This window comes from Boleophthalmus pectinirostris, unplaced genomic scaffold (genome assembly GCF_026225935.1).
Source record: "Boleophthalmus pectinirostris isolate CB_2022bp ecotype Guang Dong unplaced genomic scaffold, ASM2622593v1 HiC_scaffold_1, whole genome shotgun sequence".
In the NCBI taxonomy this organism is placed as follows: domain Eukaryota; kingdom Metazoa; phylum Chordata; class Actinopteri; order Gobiiformes; family Gobiidae; genus Boleophthalmus; species Boleophthalmus pectinirostris.
Genome location: NW_026570970.1, coordinates 27,184,878 through 27,212,572, shown reverse-complemented (window position 1 = coordinate 27,212,572; position 27,695 = coordinate 27,184,878). Strand labels below are relative to the sequence as shown.

The 27,695-nt window shown below is 36.3% G+C and overlaps 1 protein-coding gene across 1 annotated transcript in view; it reads left to right on the top strand.

Moving 5' to 3' along the window:
• The window catches only part of lrp1bb (low density lipoprotein receptor-related protein 1Bb), a 378,766-nt gene that overhangs the window by 173,253 nt on the left and 177,818 nt on the right, over positions 1-27,695 (top strand). The window contains exons 21-26 of the mRNA XM_055149901.1: positions 756-956; positions 8,926-9,171; positions 15,594-15,791; positions 18,204-18,408; positions 25,625-25,789; positions 26,609-26,853. Coding sequence (XP_055005876.1) covers positions 756-956; positions 8,926-9,171; positions 15,594-15,791; positions 18,204-18,408; positions 25,625-25,789; positions 26,609-26,853 — 1,260 coding nt within the window. The remainder of the gene's footprint in view (positions 1-755; positions 957-8,925; positions 9,172-15,593; positions 15,792-18,203; positions 18,409-25,624; positions 25,790-26,608; positions 26,854-27,695) is intronic.

Genomic DNA, 27,695 nt, shown 5'->3' with positions numbered 1-27,695 from the left:
GCCGAAGCCTTGTCTTGTTTACTTCCCAAAATGAAGAAAAAACATTGCTGCTCCTCTATGCTAATACATTTTCTTTTAAAGTAATTTTTTGTATAATTATTTTGATAGGTTATTTACTTAACTTTATAACTTTCAGCCTAGTTTCACTGTATTGATTTTCTGTTTGAATAGAATAATCTAACAAAAACTCTGGAGTACTTGTGATAAGATGTTTTAGGATAGCTTGTACAACTTAAGTGCCTCTTATAGTAAGGATGGTGTATCATTGAGCGACTCTTAACTGCAATTAAAACCAGTTCCTCTTGTTTAAAGGACAATGGGACTTGGACAAAGTACATTTATTATTAATGCTACAGTATTTGTTCATATTCCCAATAGAAAGAGCATTTTTCATTTGATATTGTGTTTTGTTACATTGTATTCCAATTTAGTGTCCCATAGACTCAAATAATGTAATTATCCATTAGCCTTAACCTTAACTCAAAAGTTCTGGACCTGATTTTTAAGTTCACAGTTGTTCCTCAATTTCCTAACTAATTATTCATCTGAATGAGTTTATAAGTGCAAGACAACTAGCATGATAACAGCACATTTCCTTATTGGCAGAGGATAAACACTTAATAATTAGATGCAGACAGCAGATATCTGTTTTACTTGAACATACAAGCTGCTGTTAAAATATATATCTGTGCTGGGACAAAATGAATTCAATGTAAGTCCAGCCTCTTACTGTTTCTCTGTGTGTATGTTGACAGGTAAATGCATCACAAAGAGCTGGGTGTGTGATGGAGACATAGATTGTGAGGACCGCTCTGATGAGGAGTCATGTGAGTCGGCCGTGTGCAAACCACCCAAATACCCCTGTGCCAACGACACCGCCATCTGCCTCACCCCGGACAAGATCTGCAACGGCAAAGTGGACTGCCCTGACCGCTCAGACGAGGGACCTATATGTGGTAAGATTATACACTTAGACATGTAATTCTTCAGTTTTGAAAAGTTATTGTCATTGGCATACAGTTGATCAGTCCGTGAATAATAATGGGAGTAATAAAGATTTTAACGGGTGGCCAATACTGTGGAGTGACAAATTACAAACTAACCAAAGATAAAGTTAAAATACACAACACATATATAAATACAGAAGACAGAAAAAAAAAAAAGATTTAAAAACTCATTTGTCTTGTTTGTCATTTTTATGATTGTACAATGACATTTCAGTCAAGATTATTTGTTGTCATATCAATTTGAAGTGTAATTTTTAGTCTTTCATTCAGTATGATCATAGACAGTAACTGTTATTAATTATATCAGATTTCAAAGTGTTTGTAACACTCTATTAGGGTACACTCATTAATTTCTAACAAGATTCTTATTTGCGTGAATTTAAGTGGTTAATTCAATGTTTTCAAAGTATTTATTTGACCCCAGTTAATGTCTTATTCTGCATAACCATTTTCTGCTGCTAATTTGACAATTACTAAAACTTTCCTATTATTAAAGTCTTTATTACTGCTTATTAACATGATAAAATACATGCTCTTATAATTTCCCAAAGTTTTAAGAAGGTCATTGGAAGAAAAATTTAAAATAAAGTTTGTGGTCCGAGGCAGCCAAAAAGTTCTAATATAAACTATGATTTTGAGTGCCAAATGATATCGACAGCTTGTTTGTTTAAATTTCTAATGGGGTCATAAGCCAGAGCTATGTATAGCCAATTACAAGCTCTTCCCACTGTGATTTTGTGAAGTTTCTGCACAATGTCAACCTTGTCACAACAGAACATCTGTCGTGCCTTATGTACCAAACAACATTATTTGCTAATATTGATCTAAATATAATCCCTCTGTCAGTAGTGCTCCGGTCTAAGAAGCTCGGATAAAACAGGTTTTGACAACTTGGAGAAGTTGACTTGATTTTCTTTGATAGTGCATCATGCAAAAACGTGTCAACATGGGAATTTATTGCTACTAACAACATTCAAGTTGACCATAGACGCTCTTCTGAGTACAAACTTTTTATAGCCACCTCAAACCTACGGGGGGTTGAGTGTTTGATTCTCCAAAGATATATTTTTGGGTGAAGAAGCACTTTAAAGTAGAACGGAAAAGAAAAACTTGTCAAAAATAATGAGATCCATGGACTGTTTGGGCCTCGGCAAAGCTCTGACTGAGTCTGAGTTTGGCTGATTTCCAAGGGGACGGACAGCCAAGGCTCACTTTACTTTAAGAAGAAACAAAAGTTCAAACTGGAAACTAGACTGTGCTGTGCAATTAATCACGTTTCAATTACAAGTATGGTTTTGGCTTTAATCGTTTACAAACATTGCATAATGGAGTATTCTAGATGATCAACATTAAGTGTGACAATGCAGTATGTGCATCCTTAAGTGGAAAAATTCCTCACAAATTATACCTTTGTAGTTATGAAGTCATATTGTTTACTAAACTATCTGCTAAAGCGTCTAAACTAACCAGACTTCTTATCAATTTTGAATGCTTTTTCTTCTCCTTATTTGGGAGAGTAGATGCATCTAATGTTCAGGCCCAGGGGTAAGGGGAACAGAAACAACAAACAGCATGCCAACAATCCTTAACAAATGTCTAATGTTTGCAAAATAAGTGAATACTATGTTTTTGCCTAAAGATTTTGATATAATTATACAAATAATTATATTGCCCTGATAACTGTGACTATGTCCTGACAGTTAATTGAACAATATGTAATGAGCTCTTGGGGTGAAGCTCAAAATGCAGCATAAGTGTGTCACGCCACAGTGGATGTAAATGACATTAACAGTATACAGTACAGCATGTTCTAACCATCCCTAATGACGCCTAATTACTTAAATTACATGTGATTGTCCTTCATCACAGAGCAATCAGATTCCATGCGTACAATGATAAATAATTACATGACATTTCATTATAATGTGTTTTCCCTCCATACATATAAGGCACAGATGAATACTGAACAGCAGTGAATAGGCTGTGTGTATAATAATTATACATATTATACACACACTATTCAGACATGGCATTTCCCAAGTGTACAGCAGTTATTTTTTATAAAACTGCAAAAAGTTCAAGTTCTAAGTTGTAGGTTAAGGTTCTAGGTTATTCAGGGTTTTTTTTTCTTAATTTGAGCAGTAGAATTCTTATTTTTAGTCCAAGTTTTTCTCCTTATTTTAAGTTTCACAGGTTTGCATTCCTTTGGCAGGCTTAGATGACTTTAGATGTCATAAACTAGTAAAGATAAAATAAACAAGATACTACAACTAATAATTTACTTGCAGTGGGAACTATGTCTTCTGGATCAAATTTTTGTTTGTATCAGTTTAATATTGTTTTTGCCACTCCATAGTCTGGATAAATTAATGAAGAAATGGTTCAGGAAGTCCAAATCAATACCATTGCACACCGGGAGATAGGTTACCGTGGCAACCTGGCAAAGACCAAAAGGAAAGGCATGCATACGCTTTAATATAATAATAAAACACGGTCTGATGTGTCTTTTATTAGTGTTGGCAACGCAAATTACTGCAAACTTCCAACTCCCCCTACAGAGCAGAAGGGCAAGTATAAGTTTGAGCGGATTTTTCATGTTTTTATCTTGAAACCCGGCGATGATATAACCTCTCCCCAGGGGGTCTTTGTTTTAAGCTTTCATTCACATTCAGCAGCATGGAGCCAGTGCTGTGTTTTCTCAGAGGCAGAGGGGACAGATGGGAGCATAAAGAAATGGTCTGTGATTAAGGTAAACATGAGTGTATTTGTCCAGTGGCCCACAGAGGCACAGCTAAAGCTTCTCATGTGACTATATCCGGACATCTAATCTCCGAAAGTGAGGCAGTGTAAACATGGAGGTTCATTTTCTCCTGCGCCTCTGACCCATTCTCCAGGGGACACTATAGGACTCCTGTGTGCGAGGGTTATCCAGGCAGAGAAGTGCTATGCAAGCTTTTGATCTAGTAGCGTGAAGTGGGGTGAAATTTGGATAATCTGGGACGTTTTGAAAAATTTGGTGACATTTTATTATAACCTACTAGTCGTCTACTACACGCACTTTGCAACTCATGTCATCAACATTCCCTGGCGGTGTGATGCTAAGTGTAAGCATGCTCTGTCTGAAGCTCTGTTAGACTTTAATGTGAGCTTTATTTCAAGACAGCACACACACACACAAAAAAAACTCAGGAAAAAATTAAATTTCTGTATTTTTCGGACTATAAGTCGCGAAGTCGCACCAGCCAAAAAATGCGCAAAGAAGAAGAAAAAAAACATATAAGTTGCACCGGACTATAAGTCACACTTTTTGGGGAAATGTATTTTACAAAATCAGAGACCAGGAACCGACATTTCATCTTGAAAGGCAAGTTGTAGTAATAACAATAGAATAGAGAACAACAGGCTGAATAGGCATTAATATATTAACGTAACATATGAACAGTTATTCAGATAATTATAGCATAAACAACATAACAAACTCATGATTTCACTCCAAATCACTAAATCCATTGAATTCTTCATCCTCAGTGTCACTTCTGTGCGACCTCCGAGATAAACCATAGATCCATGATGTAAACGGAACACCGCTTCCTCTTCTGTGTAGCTGCCGTCAAACTCAGCATCATTTCCAGTTAGAATTATTCTGGCCTTTCTGAATCAGGATGTTTTCGATTGTCATTGAAGTTCAGGCTTTGTCGATTGATCCAGTGACTTCCAGGAAAGTTGCATGGTGTACCTTCCCGGTTGCTGTGAAGCTGTGTTCTCCATCCCCGTTTTCCTCCAGTCCCTCTCAAGTTTCTCGCTCACTCCAAACTTTCTTTCTCCTGCTCAATTACCGTTTTCGTCTGCATATTTTACTATTTGCAGCAAGACAGCGGCTTTTTTTACAGGAGGCATACGCTGTAGAGTGCGACGTGACAGTGGTACAGGAGTAGTAGTAGTACTAGCTACTAGCACACAAGTCTAGAGCGCCCTCTTGCGGCTGTCAGTCTGAAATTTTTAATATATAAGTCGCACCGGAGTATAAGTTGCAGGAAACACCCAAACCATGAAAAAAAGTGCGACTTATAGTTTGACAAATACGGTAATTTGAACTGCAACAGGTGAACTCGTATTGATCACAGGCTCCTGAAAATATTTTGTAACAAGATCTAAAACAATTGAAGGGATACGACAAGCATGAAAAGCCTGGCATAACTTTTTGTCTTTTTTATGCCTACACCAAGAGCTTCTCTGAAATGTGATAATGGTCTAAGCCTAAAATAATACACATATTATTACTGAGTTAGACCATGTGTTTAATCATGCTCGATCTACTTAAAGAAAAATAATGTAATGAAAGTAAAATTTGTCTCGTCCCCATACAAATAACGTCAAAATAGCTGTTAAGGCCAAATGTGAACACTGTGTTGTGCCTGCATCTAATTATATAGCAAACTTAAACTTGACTTGGCTTGTTAGTTGCTGTTTGCGTTACCTCTCTGGCCTCTGAAAGTTGTGAAAAGTGCTTCTAAAGTCATTGCGATGAAGAATTTGCTGCTACAAATGCAGAATAAGTTTGGACTGCTGTAACTTAAAATGAATTAGTTCTGTTTCTCTTGTTTTTAAAGTACAGTGCCATTACCTAAATTGCATGTATTGTAGTGTGTTTGAGAATGTTGTCTAGTCAGTTGTCCCAGTCTGTGAAGTGAACATGAAAGACCATCTGAATGATTGGTCCCGGAGCGGTCCACACCCACTACTTTAAAAACCGCAGACTCCACTTCCCTCCCGGTGTGAGAGGGCAGAGCTTTTCCTGACCACCTTGAAAGAGAAACCTGCAACACTGTAAGATAAGAAAGAGCCAGACGAGTGTTATTTTCACTGGGATAACTTTGATAGCGGCTTCAGAGAGGAACCGCGCGAGGAAGGAGGAAGAAGGGATCGGTTTTAATCAAGATAAAAAGTGGGCAGAATTTAGGTGTGCGGTGATAAATGCTTTTAAAGTATATTGCGGTTTGGAGATGAGATGATAATCAAAGGCACTAATGGCATTTTGTAATATAAGATGAAGATACAAGGTCAAAATTGCCAAAAACATTTTCACATTTACAGTATAGCAGTCTGTCAAATTGTGATTTACCAATTGGATGATTCTTTGTGGTGTTTTAGTGTTAAAGGTCCTATATTATGCAAAACTGATTCCTGTGAACTTTATTATATTAATGTTACCTCCTCAAAAACACACCTGTTGTTTCATTCACACATTTGAGCTTTATCATTGTCTACATCTCCAAAGCTCTGTTCTGTGCTCTGTTCCACTTTGTGATAGTGGTTGCGGTAGTTTTCAAGTTAACAGCTTCCGCTTACCTTTTGTTCAGTAGATTGTTCAGAGATTGGCAATACCAGGACTGAAAATATGCAAATTATTCTAGTGAAGTTTTAAAACAGAGTGGAGCACTCGCCTAAATATGCAGGTTTTATTTTAAACATGTGTAAATGAAAGAGAACACAAGTATGTTTGTGATGAAGAAACATTATAACATAGATCAGAAAAGAGTGTAGTATGGGCCCTTTAATAAATACAATGAAAAACTTGAATTCCTGCACTGTGAGTGGCCTCCCCACAGAGGCCTCTACTTTGTCCTGGTAGTGTAATTAGTATGTCACCATGGAAATAAGTTTAATATACTCTGGAACATTTCAGGCTAAGCTATAACACTTCAATAGCAGGTGAAGGACCCTAAATAAAAAAAGATACATATTGCACATTTAGTAAGTGTGGCAGTGCAGTGGTTGGTATTGGGGGCTGTGGTATCAATATATCGCCAAGAGTATTTTTTGGTGTATTTTACTAAATTACTTTGTTACAGTGCTACAGTTTTGTTGCTTGTTCAGAGGAAGGAAACTCGTTTATGCGACACATTTGACATATTCACTGTTTCGATTATTAAAATGTTTGTGTTTCATATTCACTTTGCACAAGAAGTGGTGCAAAGTGAATAATAAACATGGCTGTGATAATAAAGACTTTTATTATCACAGCCATGATTTAGCTTTTATTTTTTACTGAACCGTATCGAATCAATTTGAAATATATCTTATAGAATCAAAAGTACACTATATCGTGGGCTATGTATCAAGATATGTATCGTATTGGAAACTTCTGAATGATACCCAGCCCTAGTCCTTTTGCAAGACACTGCACCCACCTTGCCTATATGCTATTTGATCTTGGGAATAAATTATGCTGATTAATGTGGAACACTTCCAGTATGCAAGGCATAAACCAAAAGTAATATTAATGTGGGTTAAATTTGAGAATAACTTTGGGCCTATAGAAAAAAAAAGAAAAAAGTGTATTGAAAACATATTTTAGTTTCTTGAGTCATTTGACTTTTTATATTGATGCATGTATACTTATTGGCACTAACCTTATAGGTGAAAATACCTAATGTTAACATACCTACTATATGTGCTGCAATGCTGTAATCAATTTCCATTTATTCCTAGCTATGAATGAAATACCCTCTTTCTAAAACATTTTCCTCAACTTATCACAATCGCTATCACAATTTAATGCCTGTCTCACGCACAGCAGACTTTAAAATTATTGCATTTAGCTGTAAATAAAAGTCATTTGTTTTGTTCAGGTACACTCTTTGACAACCTTGTGCACGAAGGCTCTTACTCTTTAGTCATTAATTCTCATTTTATGCAAACACAAGGATCACGGTACTTTACAATGGCTGGCCCTGAGTTCTGCTGTAATTCATGTGACTTTTGACCAAACCTTGTATAATTGAATGCAGCAATTTGTGAGTTCTTAAGTGTTGTTTTGTTCACAGTAAAGTGGTTCTTTTTAAATCTGTGAATGTTGGCTTGCTTCTTTTAATTAGGAAAAATAATGTGGTTTTCAAAACAGTGATTAAAGCCAATTCCACAAACTGACAAACTAAGCAATTCTGAAATTCTTGAGGTAAAAGCATTAAAATAGCAGAAATGTTAAATGTGACCTTCACATGGTAAATGGTCACATTTTTCTATCATGCTTTTCCACCTTCAAGGCACCACTCACCCATTCACACACACATTCATACACCACTGTACACAGGCACCGGTAGGTTAAGTAGTAGTTAAGTTAAGTAGTGAGGTAGGTTGCCCAAGGTCACAACGATAGCATTCATCTGTGGAAACTGGAATCACACCAGCCAACCTGTGGGTCAACCAATGATGTTTATCTCGAGAGCGGGAATCGAACCGCCAACCTTGTGTGTGTTTTCTTTAAGATTATTCTAAGCGAAATGTAATTCAGAGCATCAAACAAATAGTTTCAACGACATCATAATACATATCATTGAAAAGACATTTGTAAATATAACTAAAACACTGGAGGGCAACAGTGGATGGGATGCAAAAGTAGAATTCACTTTAAAAAAAGCAAAACAGAAAACAACTTTATTTATTTGCCATTTTTAGTTAACAAACCCACAAATCCTGCATATTTAGGCTGAGTTTGTCTCTCATACAGAAAACAGAAGTGCTCCACTGTTTTTTAAATGCTATACAACTTCACTGGAATTATTTGGAATCATAATTTCAACTCTGGAATTTCTCATCTCTACTGAACCAACCACCACTACTACGTGACATCACAAGTTACAACAGAGCATTTTGAGCTTTGAGATGTAGACAAACAAATAAACCTCTTTTACTCAAACATGTGTGAAGGAAACAACACGCAAGTCCGGGTATGTTTTTGATGAGGTAAAAACATTATAACATGATTTAAATCTCACTAGAGTCAATTTCGGCTAATATAGGGCCTTTAACACTCCAGAGCCAACTATATATATCCACAGTATCACCTTGTTAGATATCTTAGAACACCAAAAGTCCCTCTCTAACCAATTTTCGCTCCTTTTCTTTCTCTGTTCAGACCTGTGCCTGGTAGCTCGGGGAGGCTGCAGTCACCAGTGCACCGTGGCCCCTGGGAAAGGCGTGGTGTGTTCTTGTCCCCCTGGGCTTCACCTGGACTCCTCGAACAGGACGTGTGAGCTGGTGGACTACTGCAGCAGACACCTCAAGTGCAGTCAGGTGTGCCAGCAGTACAAGACCAGTGTCAAGTGCTCCTGCTACCCCGGCTGGACCCTGGACGCCGACGGAGACACCTGTCACAGCAACGGTAACGGCAGGGCATCTGGGTTTTAGCAAGTCTGACTATTTTTTAATTTTTTTTTTACATATTGGGTTCACTTTGTTCATTTTGTGTAATTATAAGAACATACTGCAGTCATAATATAAATACAAAATTACAGCAGACAAAAACAAAAAGATTATTCATATTGATATAATCTTTGTTTGCATTCTGTAATTTTGATGGTGAAGGCTCCATTAAATATTATTCTCCATGATGTTGTTGCTTTGTCTGGAATATTTCAGTGTTATGGCATTAAACCTTTCTATCTTCATGGAGACCAAACCCGAGAAAGTTACTGGTCAGATCTGTCAAGAGGTGATCTCACTCTCAGTCAGAATGTGTTTTCTAAATATTTTTAATAGGGGTGTCAAATTATCGCGTTAATTGCGATTAATTAATTACAGTCATATTTAGCGCGTTATGTTTTTTAATCGCTAACTTTACTGTTTCTGTATGCGAGTTGCTTTATTATTAAACCAGTTTTTATGTGTTGTTGGGACAACAGCACACACACACACACACACACACACAAAACACATTTATACATTTTTTTATTTCGGTAATTCCACTCATTGTCGGAAACCCACACAAAACGCGCGCAGTAAGAGCGATGTAAACGTTATGTTGGCGGCGTCAGTTGCACAATGGACGAGGTTGAACAGCCAGTAGAACAGAGGCAGCAGTGCACAGGTAAAAACGCATTCGTGTCTTGGAAATTATTCTCCCGATGTGAAATATAAAAGAAAATAACAAATATAATATCGCCTACAACTTAAATGTCACTGGTGAAAACAACGTGCATAGGCTCATGATGTCTGCACTACTGTCCTATAGTGACCTGCCACATGAGGGGACACGCACACAAACACACACAAACACACACAAACAAACACACACCTTCATCATCGTCATTAACCTGAGAACGCGCGGACCATGTTTCCTTTCGTAGACACTGTGCGGACACCGACGTGCTCCCGTGAGCCGCGTGTGGATCGTGTTTTCTCGCGTACGCTGCGTAAACCGCGCTTCCTCCTGTGCGCCTCTAAACCAGAACTAACACCAAGACTAAAACCAGGACTAATCCAGTCCAGGACTAAACCAGGTCTAAACCAGAACTAAAACCAGAACTAAAACCAGGTCTAAACCAGGTCTAAACCAGGACTAAACCAGGACTAAACCAGAACTAACACCAGGACTAAAACCAGGATTAACCCATTCCAGGACTAAACTAGGACTAAAGTAGGACTAAAGCAGGTCTAAACCAGGTCTAAACCAGGACTAAAACAAGGACTAAAACCAGTGATCTCATATATAAAGCATTTCTCTATCAACAATATTTTTAATATGGTTAAGGAAAGACTGGACTTTTTATTGTCTTTAAGTAAACAAAAGTTATTATGTTCAGATTTCCTAGTCTTTGCTACTTTACAGCAAACAGTTTCTTATTCATGGAGACTTGGGCTCAACAGCCAAATTGGAGAGATTTGTTAAACAATAAATGACTTTATAAAGTCACTTTTTTTTTGTTCTATATCAGTCTTTTGATCTGCCACAATAATGTAATAATGAATTTAAATGAAAATACCTCAAATTGAAGGCTTTTCTCAGCAATTTTTAGGTGAGATTAAAATGAGATTAATTAGATTAATTAATTACAGATCATAATTAATTAATCTCTCAATTTTTTTAATCGCATGACAGCACTAATTTTTAAGCTATAAATCCACTTGTAATTTAATCAGTGTAAACTGGAGCTATGTAATGTCTTACAGTGGAACATTCCAGCAAAAGTTACATAATGCACCTTTCACCAGAAAAATTCTTGAAAGCAAATCCAAACATGACATATATCAAAAACAAGGAAAATATACCATATTGAAACTACTAATTAAACAATTAAACAATCATAATATTAGATTCATTTGGTATTCATTGTTCAGTGTAACATATTCAATAAATACTTCTGTTAGAAAAAAAAGCTAAAACTAATCATATCAACGTACAAATTAGAAATTGTATCTTTGAAAAGGTCTTACTATAAAACGTAACACAGGTAATGGGGTTTAATAAACAGTGTATATCTTTAACAATGTAATTATATCTAACTACTATAGGCTTACAGTTGCTCCTTTTCTTTTGAAGTTAATTTAGATTCAAACAAGTAAAAAAAAAAAAAAAAAGTACAACTGTACAGTAATGCACATGGTAATAAAACTTAACATAATTAAAACATAATTTTGCTAGTATCCTTGACAGCCCACACACTACTGTAGCTCTCCTGCACGTACTTTGCAAATTGCCGTAATTCTTCTCCTGTTTATGCCGCATCAAAAAGCATAACCTTCAAGTGTGGGTTATTAATGCAGTGAGCAGGGAGCAAACAAACTGAAGTCCAAAAGGAGGATTTTGTAAGTGTCTGGGGAGGCCTGAAAAGTGCAGGGTTAGTCTGTGGAATAGTAATAAATGGTGATTTGGGGCGTTGCCAGGTCAGATCCGATCAGACTCACATCAGAGCGGCTGCTGGCCATGACGGCTGTCGCTTTGGGTTTGAGCTCAGTCTGAGTGAAGCTTTCCAACTCACCACTTTTTATCTTTCACCAGTCTTTTGCTCAGCTGGCATAAATGTCTCAAAGCATTTCCACTATTTTGATAAGGCAACAAACAAGGTGGGGTTTTAATGAGTTGTGTGGCTGTACTTGGCAAGATTTACTTGACAAATTCTTACTTTTTTATTGCAGTGTGCAGGATGGCTGTTAAGAACTGTGATGTCTATATTTTTACAACACTTTAATATACATTTTTTACTGTATAAAAATGTACATGCCTGAAGTTACTAGTCAAACTTATCAAGGCAAGGACTTGATATGGAAGCATATAAATCAGAAAAAGCAAATAATATTTTTTATGTTTAAGATAATATTGCATTTCTGTACAGGAAGAAACAAGAAGAAACTTGAGTTCATTGTTAGTCATCTCTAACCGTATATAAACTTTCTATGTACTGCTTTTAAAAGACTGACTTTTTCTCATTTCTGTTTTAAATAGTCATGCTGGTCACATCTTTATATTATGCTTTTCAACTTTCAAGGCTTTTAGATCATTTAGCCACTCACACATTCACATACATTCACACACTAAAGTATGTAGTCACTGAGGGCAAGGTGGAATCTGCTGGAATTGCACCATCAACCTGTATATCAGTGGATCTGACCACTCTGCCAATGATTTTTATGTCAAGAGCAGGATTTAAACCGTCAGCCTTCAGATCAATGGACAGTCTACCAACTGAGATGTTGTTGCCCCTACTTTTATGAATATGACATTATTTTGTGAAATTTTATATACTTTTTTTCCGGACTATAAGTCGCTCCAGAGTATAAGTCGCAACAGCCAAAAAATGCCCAGTGAAGAAGAAAAAAAACATATATAAGTCGCACCGGACTATAAGTCGCACTTTTTGGGGAAATGTATTTTATAAAATCAGAGACCAGGAACCGACATTTCATCTTGAAAGGCAAGTTATAGTAATAACGTAACATATTCACAGTTATTCAGATAATTATACCATAAACAACATAAGTTTACCAAACTCACGATCTCACTCCAAATCACTAAATCCATTGAATTCTTCCTCACTGTCACTTCTGCGCAACCTCCGGAGATAAACCGAAGATCCATAATGGAGCGCCGCTTCCTCTTCTGTGTTGCTGTCATCAGACTTAGCATCAGTTTCAGTTAGAATTATTCTGGCCTTTCTGAATCCCGACAGGATGGTTTCGGTTGTCATTGAAGTTCAGACTTCATTGATTCATCCAGTGACTTCCAGGAAAGTTGCATGGCGCACCCACCCGGTTGCCATGAGGCTGTGTTCTCTCCATTCCCGCTTTCTGGCCGTCCCTCACAAGTTTCTCGCTCACTCCAAACTTTCTTTCTGCTGCTTGATTACCATTTTCGGCTGCATATTTCGCTACTTGCAGCAGAACAACGGCTTTTTCTACAGGACGCATGCACAGTAGAATGCGAAGTGACAGTGGTACAGGAGTAATAGATAATGACACACAAGCCTAGAGTGCCCTCTCGTGGCTGTCAGTGTGTGAAAATTTTAATATATAAGTCGCACCGGAGTACAAGTTGCAGGAAACATCCAAACCATGAAAAAATGCGCGACTTATAGTCTAAAAAATACAGTGCATATGTAAATACAGTATGTCTATGTCTTGTTTGTTACAACCATGCTATAACATAAGATAGATTTTCTTTTTTTCCCTTTAAATACATAGTATGTGGGAGTTTCTTTTGCCCTTTTGATTACATTTCATTTTGAGTTCACATATAATTATACGGACAACTATTTTTCACTTCTAATTGAATAATTTTTAAAATACCAATCCTCGTACTGCAGTTTGAAAGATCTGCTCTCTCCACTAAAAATGTATTTGATGAGACTGCGCCACCATCTCTATATAACTCACACACATGCTGCTGTCACAATCAGATTTATGAACTTCCTTTTCATTACGGGCTCCTCTCTTTCGCTCCCAGATTGATAGCAGTTGCAGCTCTAATCTTACATTAAGCAAGGAAAGAGTTACACAGTTATTTTCCCTTAGAACACATCACAATTTCTCAGCTTTGTCATAAATCAAAATTTTCACACAAACACATCCCAATTTAGTCAGGAAATATTGGATCTTGCTCACAGCTTCCTTAACTTCTCTCTCAATAGAAATAATAATAGAAAATCTGCAACAACAAACATGCACGGTTCCACAGTCATGTCATTGCAGCAAGGACAACATTTTAATTACATTTATTCCCTTCTGTATTATTACTAAGCTGCTATGTTAGCGTGAGGAAGATAAGCTAAGCTACAATTTAGAGAGTTGCATACGTTTGTGCAGTACTGTGGTGTTTCCAAGTACTATAATCCTTTACTTCAAGAAATAATTAGTTTGATAAGTTAAGTTTGATTTGCAGTTTTAGGCATGGGTGATCAAGATTTTTATTTTTTTAAAACAAAATGCATATCCTCTGAAAATTAAATGCAACTCAGTCAAGGCCAGTTTTTCAGTTTTTCTATAAATGCTTTCAGACAAATAATCACATTCTTTACCTCTTGCATTGTTCAAATAATTATGAAATGTTTTCTATCTTTTGGCAAAACATCTTAAACTATTACTGTTGATAATAAACAATTTCACTGGCAATTACAAGTACTATAGTCGATTTGAAGTACAACCCAATTCGGCTAGTTATACCAGATGATGAACAACCCTGCAATGGTGTAAAGTAATAGTTGGATTTTGTTCAAATATTATGTTCTACAACAGTGATTTCAGACAAGATTTTTTATTTTCAACCTTGTGTTTTTGGCCTATTAGCAACATTTTCAAACAATCATTAAAACTTGAATTCTTTTTGAAAAGCTTCTTGAACACACCAAACCATAATATAACATTATTTTCATAGATATTTTTTTTTTTAATTAACAAAAGCCTACCAATATATTACTACAAATTCAGCTGTTTTGCAAGGCCACTATATAACCACTGCTAAAAGATCTAATTACTTTCTACTTTAGTGTACCATAAAACTTAGATTTACAGAGTACAAGTTTAAGATATACCATATAGAGCCAAGTACTTATCTTTAATACTGCATTTAATCCCTGCCCATTTACGCACACATAAACAAGTGAACAAAGCTGTCTAACCAACTTCCCACACTTAAGGCTCATTTAAAATCTACAATACTACATCTGCTTTAAAATGTACAACAAATGTGTTTATGTTTTATATCATATGGTATTTATTTAAAGATCTTATGTATAATTGACTTTTGTGAGATTTAAGACGTGTTATGCTGCTATCTCCAAACCTCAAAATGCTCTGTTCCACCTTGTAATGTCATGAAGCAGTACTTTTTAGGTTAACAGCCACCTTTTTACCTTTAGTTCAGTAGAGTCTGGAAATTGGAAATCATTCAAATGAGTTTAAAAACACTGTGGAGCACTTGTATTACCGCATGATAGGTGTAACAGTTCTGTCTGGGAGAAGACCTCATCCTAAGTATGCAAGATATGTGTGTTAAACATGTGTGAATGAAACAAAACAATCCTCCAGGTATGTATTTGATAAGAAAACACCAATATAATAAGACAGATCACAAAAAAGTGTAATATGGCCTCTTAAAACTATCACTATATTAGTATTATTAAGGTATTTTTTATTGTAGCCATAACCTACCATAGTGACCACGTAGACAAAGTGGTCCAATATCAACACCAAGTAGCCCTTTAGCAACTGTAACCTATTTCCTACAATGCCATTTACTTCAAACCCCCCCTTAGCTGTGACTGACTGACAGGATAGAAAATAATGTGTTTTTCTGTCTTCCTTTTTTCCCAGACCCCTTTGAGGCGTTTATCATTTTCTCCATCCGCCACGAGATAAGAAGAATAGACCTTCACAAGCGCGACTACAGCCTGCTGGTGCCTGGCCTTAGAAACACCATAGCCCTGGACTTCCACTTTAACCGCAGCCTGCTTTACTGGACAGATGTGGTGGAGGATAAGATCTACAGAGGACGCCTATCCGAGTCTGGAGGTACTGTGCACAGTAATGTACAATCGGCCGTGTATAAGATAATGCAAGCTTTGTATCTGAAGTGATGTATAGGGAGAACTAAAGCAAGGGGCGTAGGCGAGTAGTGTTAGCTGTGATAATGCTCTTCTACTGTCTATGAAGCTAGATTTTTTTCAAACATGGTAGTCTTGTGTAGTCCTGGTTTAGATTTTCTTAAGGAACCATAAATGTGAAATTATAGTAAGTACATGATCAAGGGAACAAGGGCCCATCTCTCATTCGGCTTTATTTCATGGTAATAAAATGAATCCTAATCCAATTATAAAGACTGTACATTACCAAGAAACATGGTTAATCATTTCTTGGGAATAAATAGAAACAAAGTGCATTATCCTATTGTGATCTTAGTTGCTATTCGCATTCTATTACTGTGCTGTAAAGTGCAACCCTAATGTTAATTTATAGCACTGAGATCTGTGCCAAAAGTGTGGGATAAAAATGATGCATACACCATTGCCTTAAACTATTAACAGTAATCCCAACCGAAGCACATCAATTAACAAAGTAAAAATGATCTTTGCATGTACATTTGTATGATATTTCCGGACTTAATACTGCACTATATATTTTTCTGCTATGCAAGCTTTGTATCTGCAGTGATGTATAGGGAGAATTAAAGCAAGGGACATAGGCGAGTAGTGTAGTAGTAGCATGTGATAATACTACTCTTCCGTCTATGAAGCTAGAATTTTTTGTTGTGGTTTATAAATTGCAGTAAATTATCTGTATGTAATTGCTGTTATGGTATCTGCAATGCTGTTTTGGCTCTATGTACTTGTTATGGCCATATGGATGTTTTAACTGTGCCCATTCATTTGCATTATATGTTGCTTTAAAGTCAATGAAATGACAATGCTGATGGTTAATATTGTCTCTTGAACAGTGTAGGTCAAGTACCACTTGAACTGAAATGGACATTTTTATTGTTTTAAGAACTGTTTTTGGTCCTTGTTTCTTCAGTTCAAATATTTACTTAATTTAAAGTCAGTTTAATCCATATTATGATCCTCCTTTGGGTTAGTCATTGTTTAGAACTCGTATACCAAGTGTTTTTAGACTGGAATGGTCCTGTTTCTGATTTGGTTTGGAGCTGCTGGTACTCAGAAGTCCATATATTTTCATACAGTGTGAAACGTTTGGGAACCACTGTCCTAACTAAGGTATTATGTTGTGTAATTTCAGAATTGGTTTAGTTGTTTGTTTCCTATTAATAGAACACAGTATGGTGGCCCCCACAGTCTAATTTTTGGCCCATAGTCTTAGAAGAAGACTTGATTTAATCTTTTATCGTTTATTTTTTGCTTAGGAGAGAAATGATAAATGACATTTACTCCAAAAATTGTATTCAATCAAATGATTCAATAAGGATTCCCTGCGCCTCTATAGTCTCATAAAAACCTCTAGGAAACGCTGCTTACATCTGTACAATCTCACACAATAAAACTTTGCAATGTATCACCTGAATCAATCCCCATCATCTTGTTATTGGAAGACTTTTACTCCACTGTCTATGCACAATCCTTATTCAGCCCACTGATATTTCTTTCTTTAAAAAAATACATACAGCTGAGTTAAATTCACCTGGCACAGAAGTCTTCAGTTTCTGTTGTGCATTATCAAAAACTCTGTAAACTAAAGCTCCAGTGCAGAGTATTTTTCCGCAGGTGGCAGCGCTTTCACTGTGGTCCAGGCTCTTTTATTTTGCTCCGTGGGTCTGTAGAAACAGCCTTTTGAGCGGCTGCACTATTTCACTCTTTTGTAAGGCCCACACAAAAGAAACAGCATCTGAGAATTATTGTAAACAGCAGGATCGTACATAAAGCTGGGAGAGCATTTTACCATATCTAATAGATCCCCTAGCACAAAGAAGTTTTATATGGAAGTGGCTTCTTGCTAAGGTTTTCTTCTGGGCCACAGCACTGTATAGCTCTTATGGCAGTGCTTTGAATGTGGTTCACAGATGGTAGAAAGCAATTTACTTGGAACTGTACTTTTTTAGTCAAATAGGCAAGTAAGATTTTATTTCCCACAACCCATGACCTTGATGGTAAAGTTGTAGTATACTGCCCCCAGGGGCAGTAAGTCGTAAAAGTAGTAGTTTTATTAGTAGTATTTCTAGTGCAATCCATTGAGGTTGTAATAGCAGTAGCAGTTGTACCTTTTGCTTTTACTACCTTTAGCAGTAATAGCACTTATATAGAAGCAGTAGTAGAAGTGATTTTATTTTTAAGTTAGTATTTATCAGTAAGCACACTAAATATGTATTTATTCAATTATCATGGTAGATAAAATTATATTGTGTATGCTCTTTAGCAGTACCTTTAAAACTGTATGGACTTTAAATACCTCTTTAACACGATCTTGTGTTTCCAGGTGTGACTGGGATTGAGGTGGTGGTGCAGCACGGTTTGGCCACTCCTGAGGGCCTGGCAGTAGACTGGATCACAGGGAAGCTCTACTGGATTGACAGTAACTTAGACCAGATCGAAGTGGCTCTGCTGAATGGAGAGATGCGTACCACCCTCATTGCTGGAGGCATGGAACACCCAAGGGCCATCGCTCTAGACCCCGGACAAGGGTAGGTCCACAACAACACCACAATGAACGTTCAAAGAAACTTTTCCATGTAGTTGAGCACTGAAATGAGACCATTTTGTGCTGTCTGCATCTAAGCGTTTCATTGTCAGAAAATCAGGAAATGCCCTGTTAGCATACTAGTTATTGTTGTACAGCAGACTCTGGTTTCTGAAAGTTGTGAAAAGCATTTCTAAACTTATCACAGTGAAAATTAGGATGCTAGTAATGTCTTAAAGAAAGTGAGGAATACTTCTGGACTGCTGCAAACCATTTAAAATTTATAGTTTTGTTTTTCACATTTTTAATCTGGTAGAGCCTTTAAAATGACATTTATTCCAGTTGTGCCCAAAAACAAAGTAAGGACTTATTGACGGCGGTACATTCTGAAGTGGCCAAACTATAGATTAAACTAAATCTCTCTTTTTTTAATTTATAATGATGACAGAAGCCATATTATCAAGCATTATATTACAACACAATAGATAAATGTGAAATTATAGTACATGGTCTGTGAAAACCAAGGACCATCTCTTATTCAGCTTTATTTCATGGTAATAAAATGAATCTTACCTCAATTATAAAGACTGTACATTACCAAGAAACGCGGTTAGTAATTTCTTGGAAATATATAGAAATAAAGTGGATTATCCTATTGTGATCTTAGTTGCTATTCCCATTCTATTACTGTGCTGTAAAGTGCAACCCTAATGTTAATTTACAGCACTGAAATCTGTGCCAAAACTGTGGGATAAAACGATGCAGACACCATTGCCTTAAACTATTAACAGTAATCCTAAGCGAAACACATCAATTAACAAAGTAAAAATGATCTTTGCATGTACATTTGTATGATATTTCCGGACTTAATACTGCACCATATATGCTTCTGCTATCCATCAAGCTCTCAGAAAAGTCCCACCGTGTTGTATTTCTCACTTGTGTGCGCGGCCTGATGTATGAAGATGTCCGCTGTGCTAAGGTCCATTAAAGCAGAAGATATGGGAGACATCAATAACAGCATCAGGGCTCTGTGTTCCTGTAATGACAAGTGATGCAGCCAATGCCCTCTCATCCATGCGCTCTATATGCGCCAGTGTGCCTCGTTTCACAGCTATGTTTTACACAGAAAAAGAGCAATAATATAAGACATGTAAAAGATTGTTGTTGTGATTAGGTTTTGGTACATTAAAGGTGGTGTACTCAGTATTGGAGCAAAATGTGGCTTCCCCCAGTACAGATAAATTGTATAAGCAGCTCCTGAGGTAAAAATAAGTCAGCTGTGTGCTATCGGCATCTTATTAGAACGAATTGTTGTGTTGTTGTGTGGTAATCAGGAAGTACATATTAGTATGCTAGTCTACACTGGTTTCTGGGAGTTATTAACAGTTTAAAGTGAACTAGTTCTGTTCAAAGGAGCATAAGTCCACAAAGAACAGGCTGAGATGTGATAAGTCATAAAATGTGGTTAGTAAAAATGGAAGGTTACAATGTGAAGAGAAGTTGTTTTGTAAATGAAGTTTGAGGTGCCAGGAGGAGACCCGGAGGAAGACCATAAACAAGAAGTCATAGGAAATAATCAAAAGAAAATGTGTTTTAAAAAGTAATTATCTTTCTGGATAGCTGCTGGTGGCGTACTTGACCTTCCAAACTTTTAATTTAGAAAATATTAAAATTACATCTGTGAAAGGTTGGAGCAAAAACAGAAATGCCACATTACTTTGAACATTTCAAGAAGTGATTTTTTTTTTTTAAGATTCTTGCCCATAGTGTACTAAAGGACAGTCACTATCTGTTTTTAAATATCCTTTATAGTACTTTGTATTCTGCTTAAAATTGTCATTATCATCTACCAACCATGCATGTTAATAAAATCTTTGCACAATGTTCCTTTTTCACAGAAACTGGAGCCCCTTGCTATTAGGCCACTTTATCCAACTGTTGCTATAGGGCTGGGCGAGTAATAATAATAATAATAATAATAATAATAATAATAATAAATAATCTCATTTCCATTTAACCCAAATTTCTTCATATAAACTCTCATTTCATTACATTACATAACATCAAACATTTACAAGCAAGGGGCTCTTAGCATAGCAAACATAAAAGGAATAGTTTGACTTTCTTAACCTGCAGAGATCGAGAAGTGGGAACCGGCTTTCATTTATTAGTTTCAAGCTTCCCTGTACTCGTCAAAATACTGCTAGCTCGTGCTATATTCACTGTGGGTGGATTGGATTAGCATGCCCCCACTTACCATTAGAACCATCTATTTGTGTACATATTAAACTAAAACAAACTTGATATTACTGCCAGTATTTACTATATGAAATTGAGTTACGTGAAAGTCCCTGGGTGTAATAAAGTATAAATTATTCAGTGCACATACGAACCTTAATATTTCATTTCAGGTGAAGGTTAAAGGGATATTACTTGCACTGTACCGGGCCTGGCTATCTGATCATTTTATTATGCCTTTAAAACTGTTTATTGACTCAAATATTTTTCCTGTGTTTTATGTTGTTGGCTGCTGTAGAGGAGAGAGAATTGATGGTGCAATGACATAAAGTAATGAGGAAAACATATGAGATACAAATGACTTGGAGCGGTGACACTGCAGATTCATACGTTAATGTCATATGTATTAAATGAACAGACAGTGTGCCAAAAATAGAAGCTTGTTGAGTGGTTGGTTCGTCTTCATAAAGATATAAAATGTTGGTTAAATGTGTGTGTTAACACCTCGAGACATTATAAACACTATATAAACACACTTTGCAGCGCTTCTGGTAGAGGTTCTGGCATCTGCTTGTCTCCATGGCGATGTTATTGCTTCACTTGAATCCTTAAATTAAAGGTATCTATCTTGATCTTGAGAAATTAAGGTGAGACCACATTATTAATCAGAATTGTAGTGAGGTGACCACACTCAGTAATAATGCATTTTCAAGGTATTTTTGAGCAATAAACAGACCTGTAATTGAATGAATGCAATGGAGATAAGTTTAAAGTCATGCTGTAGAACATTCCTGCTGAAGCCAGAACATCTCCATAAAGACGTTTCCATAGAGAGATCAGAAAGCTACATTGTTCCCTATTAAAATGGAATTAACTTGGTGATTGTATTACCAATGCCAGCACATATTGTTTGAGATGGGATGGTTTTGGTGCTCATTCTGTAAAAAAAGGACAAAACCGTATCCTGGTTAAGTCTGGTTTGTAAGATAAGATAAGATAATCCTTTATTGTCTCCCATGGGAGAAATTTGGCTTGGGACAGAGGATCACATGCTTTATCACAAAGACAGGACACCACAACTACAAAAACAATGTACAAACACCACCATAGAACATAAATAAATAAGAGACCAATTATGACCACGAGTGATACACCAACAAGACCTTTAAGTTACTCTTTACAGGCAAGTCCTTCCCAATCTTGTATTCTGTTAATAATTGCACATTTCATAAGACTATATGCAGTTTTAATTGCACATTCCCCCAACCTATGTGCGGTTTTGATTGCACATTCCCCTGACCTATGTGCAGTTTAGATCGCATATTCCCTAAGCCTTTTACTTGTATTTTTTATCTGCATTATCTGAGTTAAGCAGATTAACGACTAATGGCACAAAAGAATATTTGAATCTGTTCAGTTACAGTTTGGGACTCTGTACCTTCTGCCTGACTAGTCCAAGTAAATTTTTTTAAATTTATTATTAATTTTTTTTATTTCATTTAATTAAATTTTTTTACATAAATAAATGAATAAATAAAATAAAAATACGTAAGTCAAAAAACAAAACAAAACAACTAATACAGAAGGCGATGGGGCCAATAGAAAACCAGTGCAAATTTTATAATTTGAGTTGAGATTCACAGTTCAGACACTGTGTATATTCAGTGGTATACTATGGTGCTGGTGAAAGTGAGTTGCAGGCTAGATTAATTTATTTTAGATAACATTTATATAATTAAGGGTAAGATTCACCAAGGCATACATAGTACAAAAACAAAATACTTAATCATATCCGCTCTTATTGTTCTTTCTTAGTGGGACAGTTTAACTTTGACACCGATATCGTTTACATCGAAAATAAACACTCTTAATGCCCCCATTAATCCACAGCATGCTACAAACACAAGCCTTTAAATGGGTAATTCATAAAGTAGTGTTTGTCTGGACACTGCTGACGGCCCACATATAAGTAGTATATTTTACATGAATAACGACACTTCGCATTACACGGAGGCTAAGTGTTGCTGTATGCGCTGTGTGTGGCTAGCATCTCATATTAGCTGCTTACTTTGGATAGATGCATTAAAGCCGTGTAGCCAGTGATTTTACACTGTAGTTCTTTAGCCAAAACCCACTCACTTTGAAAATCAATTTAACACTCTTAAGAAATGAGTAATCAGCTTTGAGGCTCGTCTGTGATCTTTTCTTATACGTTTTTTTTTTTTTTTTTTTTTTTTTTTCAGTAGGATGACTGCATTTCAAGTCCAGACCAAGTAGGATTAATGGGTATGTTTGTTGCCCGAGGGTCCATTCTCCATCCCAAGGCAATAATTCTAATCTAATTACTTGAATCCACTGAAGGAGGAGGGTAATTGATCAGAAGGCCCTTATCAAGTGAACAAAGATATTGATCTAGACAGGGATATTTCTTCCTCACGCCGGGCTGTTGTCGTCAGCCTGTGATTTAAGCTGCAGAGTCCATTTTCTCTGTTGGTTTGAGTTGACTTTGCAAATGGGGCAGGACAGAACAAGAGTAGAGTGTGATGTGCTATTTATTTTTTGTTTTGCTTTGTTTATTTTATTTTTAATATAGTATATTTTAAAATACTATATATACTAACTTACAAGTGTAATAAGTGTATTTGCAGGCTCCCTCCTTCAGATATTTAAGGCCATTTGCCAGAACTGTATCAGAACGAAAGAAGCTACACTACTGGTCAAAAGTTTTAGAACACCACACTTTTTCCTGTTTTTTACTGTTTAGTGTTTACAGTTGACCAAAACGTATTCTAAAGTTTTGATTCATGAAAGTGTCCACCTTTGGCAGATATAACAGCTGAACACACTCGTGGCATTCTTTTACAATAGAAATCAAATATTCTTCAGAAAGTTCTTCCCAAGTCTGTTGCAGAAGTTTCCGTAAATGTGTGGCACTTGTAGGTTGCTTGGTTTTCACTTTTCTGTCAAGTTCAACCTAAACCAGCTCGATGGGGTTTAAGTCTGGAGACTGTGCTGGACACTCCGTGTTTTCAAGCTCATCATCTTGTTCTTTTTTACCTGAGATAGTTTTGGCAGAGCTTGGACTTATTTTTTGTGATCTTTCTCTTTTTGTTTTTTTTTTTTTAAACCTCTAGGTGTTCAGTACTTACATTTATACCATTTTAATCTCTTCTTTGGACTTGCACAACTTGAATTGCAATAAATAACTGTAAAAATTAGGGTGTTCTTAAAAACTTTTGACCCGGAGTATACTTGGATTAGTGTCAAAGTGCATTCAATCCAAAAAAACAAAACAAAAAAAACATACACTTAATGCACACTTCCCTGTAGAGAAATTTGTCCTCTACGTTTGACCCATCCTTAAATGACTACGTCAAAATTGTGAATTAACCAGCATCATACTGTACATAAATATTGGTACTGAGATCAGGAAAAAAACATACAAAAGTACTGCTTGTCTCCTCGTTTTTTGACAGATTGGTGTTGGTCAAATTATTATGATTTTTTTCACATTTAATTATTCTTATTGTAATTTAAAAAAACAACAACAACACAAAAAGCATATTAGTTCTTACAACCATACAACCACACCTTTCTTACCTCTTTATTTTATGAAGTTAACTGTTTTTCCATGACGTTGTCTATTTGTGCTTGATGCTCACTATTATGCACGGTCTGAATGTTTTTGTATGTTGCAACAATGACAACAGAAAACAATGATTCATAATACAAAAATAGATAACAATTGAAAACAAAAGATAAGAAAGGCTGTGATTCAGGCTTTGGCATCCATTTTGTCTTTTCGTTCAAGTTGACATTGCAAAAAGGGGCAGGTCAGAACAAGTGTAGAGTTTTCCATGTTTTTCTTTTTCCTCGCTGTAGGACCCAGGACACTGCGTGGATGTTGGAATCAATGGTGGTGTTCATTTTCAGGCCTCATTGAGCTGTGAAAAGTCATAATAAAACAGATGGCTTCCCATCTCCAGGCGTGTCACAGAGGCAGAGGGCTGTGCTGGATCACTGCTGCTGCTTTTGGACTCTCTGTCTGTCTGTACATCCAATAATACTCCAGTGTCTGTTACTGTGGCACTCACTATAACTGAAATCTGTGACATGTACTTATTTGGAAATGCATATATGTGATTATCAGTTGATTCTTATTTATTTTAAAATCAATAAAATCAAGATGGCTCTCCAAATGAATATATTTTGGACTTGCTCTGGTCATAATTCAGATTTAAATACAAATTTGTAACAGGATTATGAAATTTTGTACTACTAGTCATTGTACAACTTTGCTGTGGAAGGATCTAACCAACAAGCGTAGATAGTATTTAGTAGAATACATTTTTAGTAGACTTAAGTAAGTTTTTGTGTGTGTGTATGTATGTATGTTTTATTTTTATGTAATAAAGAAAAAAATCTTTTGCCCAAACATTATATTGTGAAGGCCAAAGGCTTAGGGCCAAAATGAGACAACTGTGTGCTTTGTGTATCCAATTATAGTGTTATCTTCCTCGAACAAATATGTATGTTAGCATGCTAGTTGTTATTGTCAGTGGTGTGACAACAAAACTCCTTTCTTGCCTCTGAAAATCTTGTGAAAATCCTGTACAAACTAGTTGCACTGTATAATTAGGATGCTAGGAATATGTTGAGAAAGTAAGGAATAACTGAACCGCTGTTACCAACGTTTTAAATGAACTTTGTTTTTCTGTGTTTAAGACAAAAAAATCCAGTATTGCACCTTTAACTTCATATATATTTTAGGAATGGTGATTATTTGGCTAAATGCTTCTTGATAAAACAGTGTTATGCTTTGAAAGTTGATCACAATACAGTATGACTCAGTTCTTGAAGTAAAATAAAGATCAAATCTTTCTACCGTCATTACAGTGCAAAATAGTACTATTATTTTGCAGAGGAAAATGATTTTATTCCCATCTTATCCTTCTTTTAAATTGTTCTTTCTCTTCAAGGATCCTGTTTTGGACAGACTGGGATGCCACATTTCCCCGCATCGAGGCAGCATCGATGAGCGGAGGGGGCAGGCACATTGTTTTTAAAGACATGGAAATTGGAGCTTGGCCTAATGGACTCACCCTGGACCATCTGGAGAAGCGGATCGTGTGGACAGACGCACGGTACAACAAGCCTATTTTATTTCCCATAATGCACTGTGCCTTTTTAACACCTTTTGTACTTTTATGCTCTGATTATGCATAATGGAGATAAGGATTTATGAGCAGAAATTAAACTTGAATTTTCATCCTGTCTCTAACACTTAAATAATGGGTGGCATATAATATTTAAAGATCTCACTACAATGGCCATATTTGGTTGAAAGCGGGGCATATATAGATACAGAAATATGTACATTCTTCAGGATAACATTAACATTTAACAGAATCAGAAAAGAAAAAAGGCTGTGTAATCTTACCAACAAGGCAATTTTACTGTCCACTCATGTCCCAAAAGTATTAAGATATTATTTTTGTCAATATTTCCCTCCCCATGAACAATTTCACATCAACATAGAGCTCAACACTCCCACCCACTTCAAAACCCACAGAGGTTCTGGACATTTTCCATTTATTTTTCTAAGACTTTTCAAAAAAATTCAAATCGTAAGAGCACAAAGGCAGCCTAAACACTAAACACTGTTGTTTTCAGTCCAGAAACACTGCTAAATGTTTAAATCATTTAGCGGAAATGGAAATAATATTATAGGTGGTTGTTAGATACCACATAGCTGATTAGCACCAAACAAAGTTTCAAAATTTTAATATTAACTGTTTTTTTTTTTTTTTTTTATTTTGTGGGAAATATAAATTGAATCTCAAAGTGGGTGGTAATTAATAAATTCCATTGTCAGGTATCAGAAAAGCACATTCAAATATATAATAATCAAAAATATTTCAAAACATGCCTTTGAACAATGTATCTTCTTGTCTTTCCCACAGATCTGATGCCATTTTCTCTGCACTCTACGATGGCAGTGGGGTGATAGAGATCCTGAGAGGGCACGAGTACCTCTCTCACCCTTTCGCGGTGTCTCTTTTTGGGGGTAATGTGTACTGGACCGACTGGAGGACCAACACTTTGGCCAGAGCCAACAAGTGGACAGGCCAAAATGTCACTGTCATCCAAAAGACCAGTGCTCAGCCTTTTGATTTGCAGATTTTTCACCCCAGCAGACAGCCACAAGGTGAGTGTCCAGTGGACTATTGGAGTGCTTTTCAAACTGTGTGGTAATACATGTGGTATGTACGCTCCTTCTTGCAATACTAAAAGGTATTTTTGCATTAGCCCCTTAACACCGACTGTCATAAATATGCGAAAAACTGTTTGGATCAAGATATAAGCCGAGATAGCGACTGCTTTCCCCAGTGCCGGTTCGTGCATATGCAGTACCATCCTAGGAACTTTTGGCAAGCACTTGTTTCTGGTTGTCGCAAATTTGCAACCTACCCAAATTTCTATTCATTTTTTTTTTTGCTATAGTCAAATTAATAATCTCAACTTAATTTACCATCTACTTAAAGATAAAAACACACACAAAACATTTTTATATACATCTGTATAAATTCAGGGGTTAATGTTTTAAAGTTTAGACCTTGTTTAATCAGATACTCAGTTTTGTCTTAACTTAGGTAATTTGAGTGAGTCCTGGTGCATTCTTGTACCTTAGTCTTGGTTGACTCCTGGTTTATAGTTTTTCCCTCACTTACTTCTGTATACTTTGATAGGTAGGTTATAGTACTTAGACTTGGAAGGTTTGGAATTGGTATATTATTTAGGTTCAAATGCAAATGTAGTGAGCTTATGGAGGCCAGTGGCGCTCCAGTTAGACAGCATTGTACCACACTTCTGACAATGTTAGGCCAAGGGTAAATCTGTGTAGTGTAAACATGGCTCCTGAGGCAATTTTAAACTAAGAAATAATGAAGGGTAAATTATCTTACAAATGTAATATAATAGTGTGAGGGTTTAGAAATGGTAATTATTTACAGAAAGCTCATTGTGCTATGATATATTTCCATCCTGTGA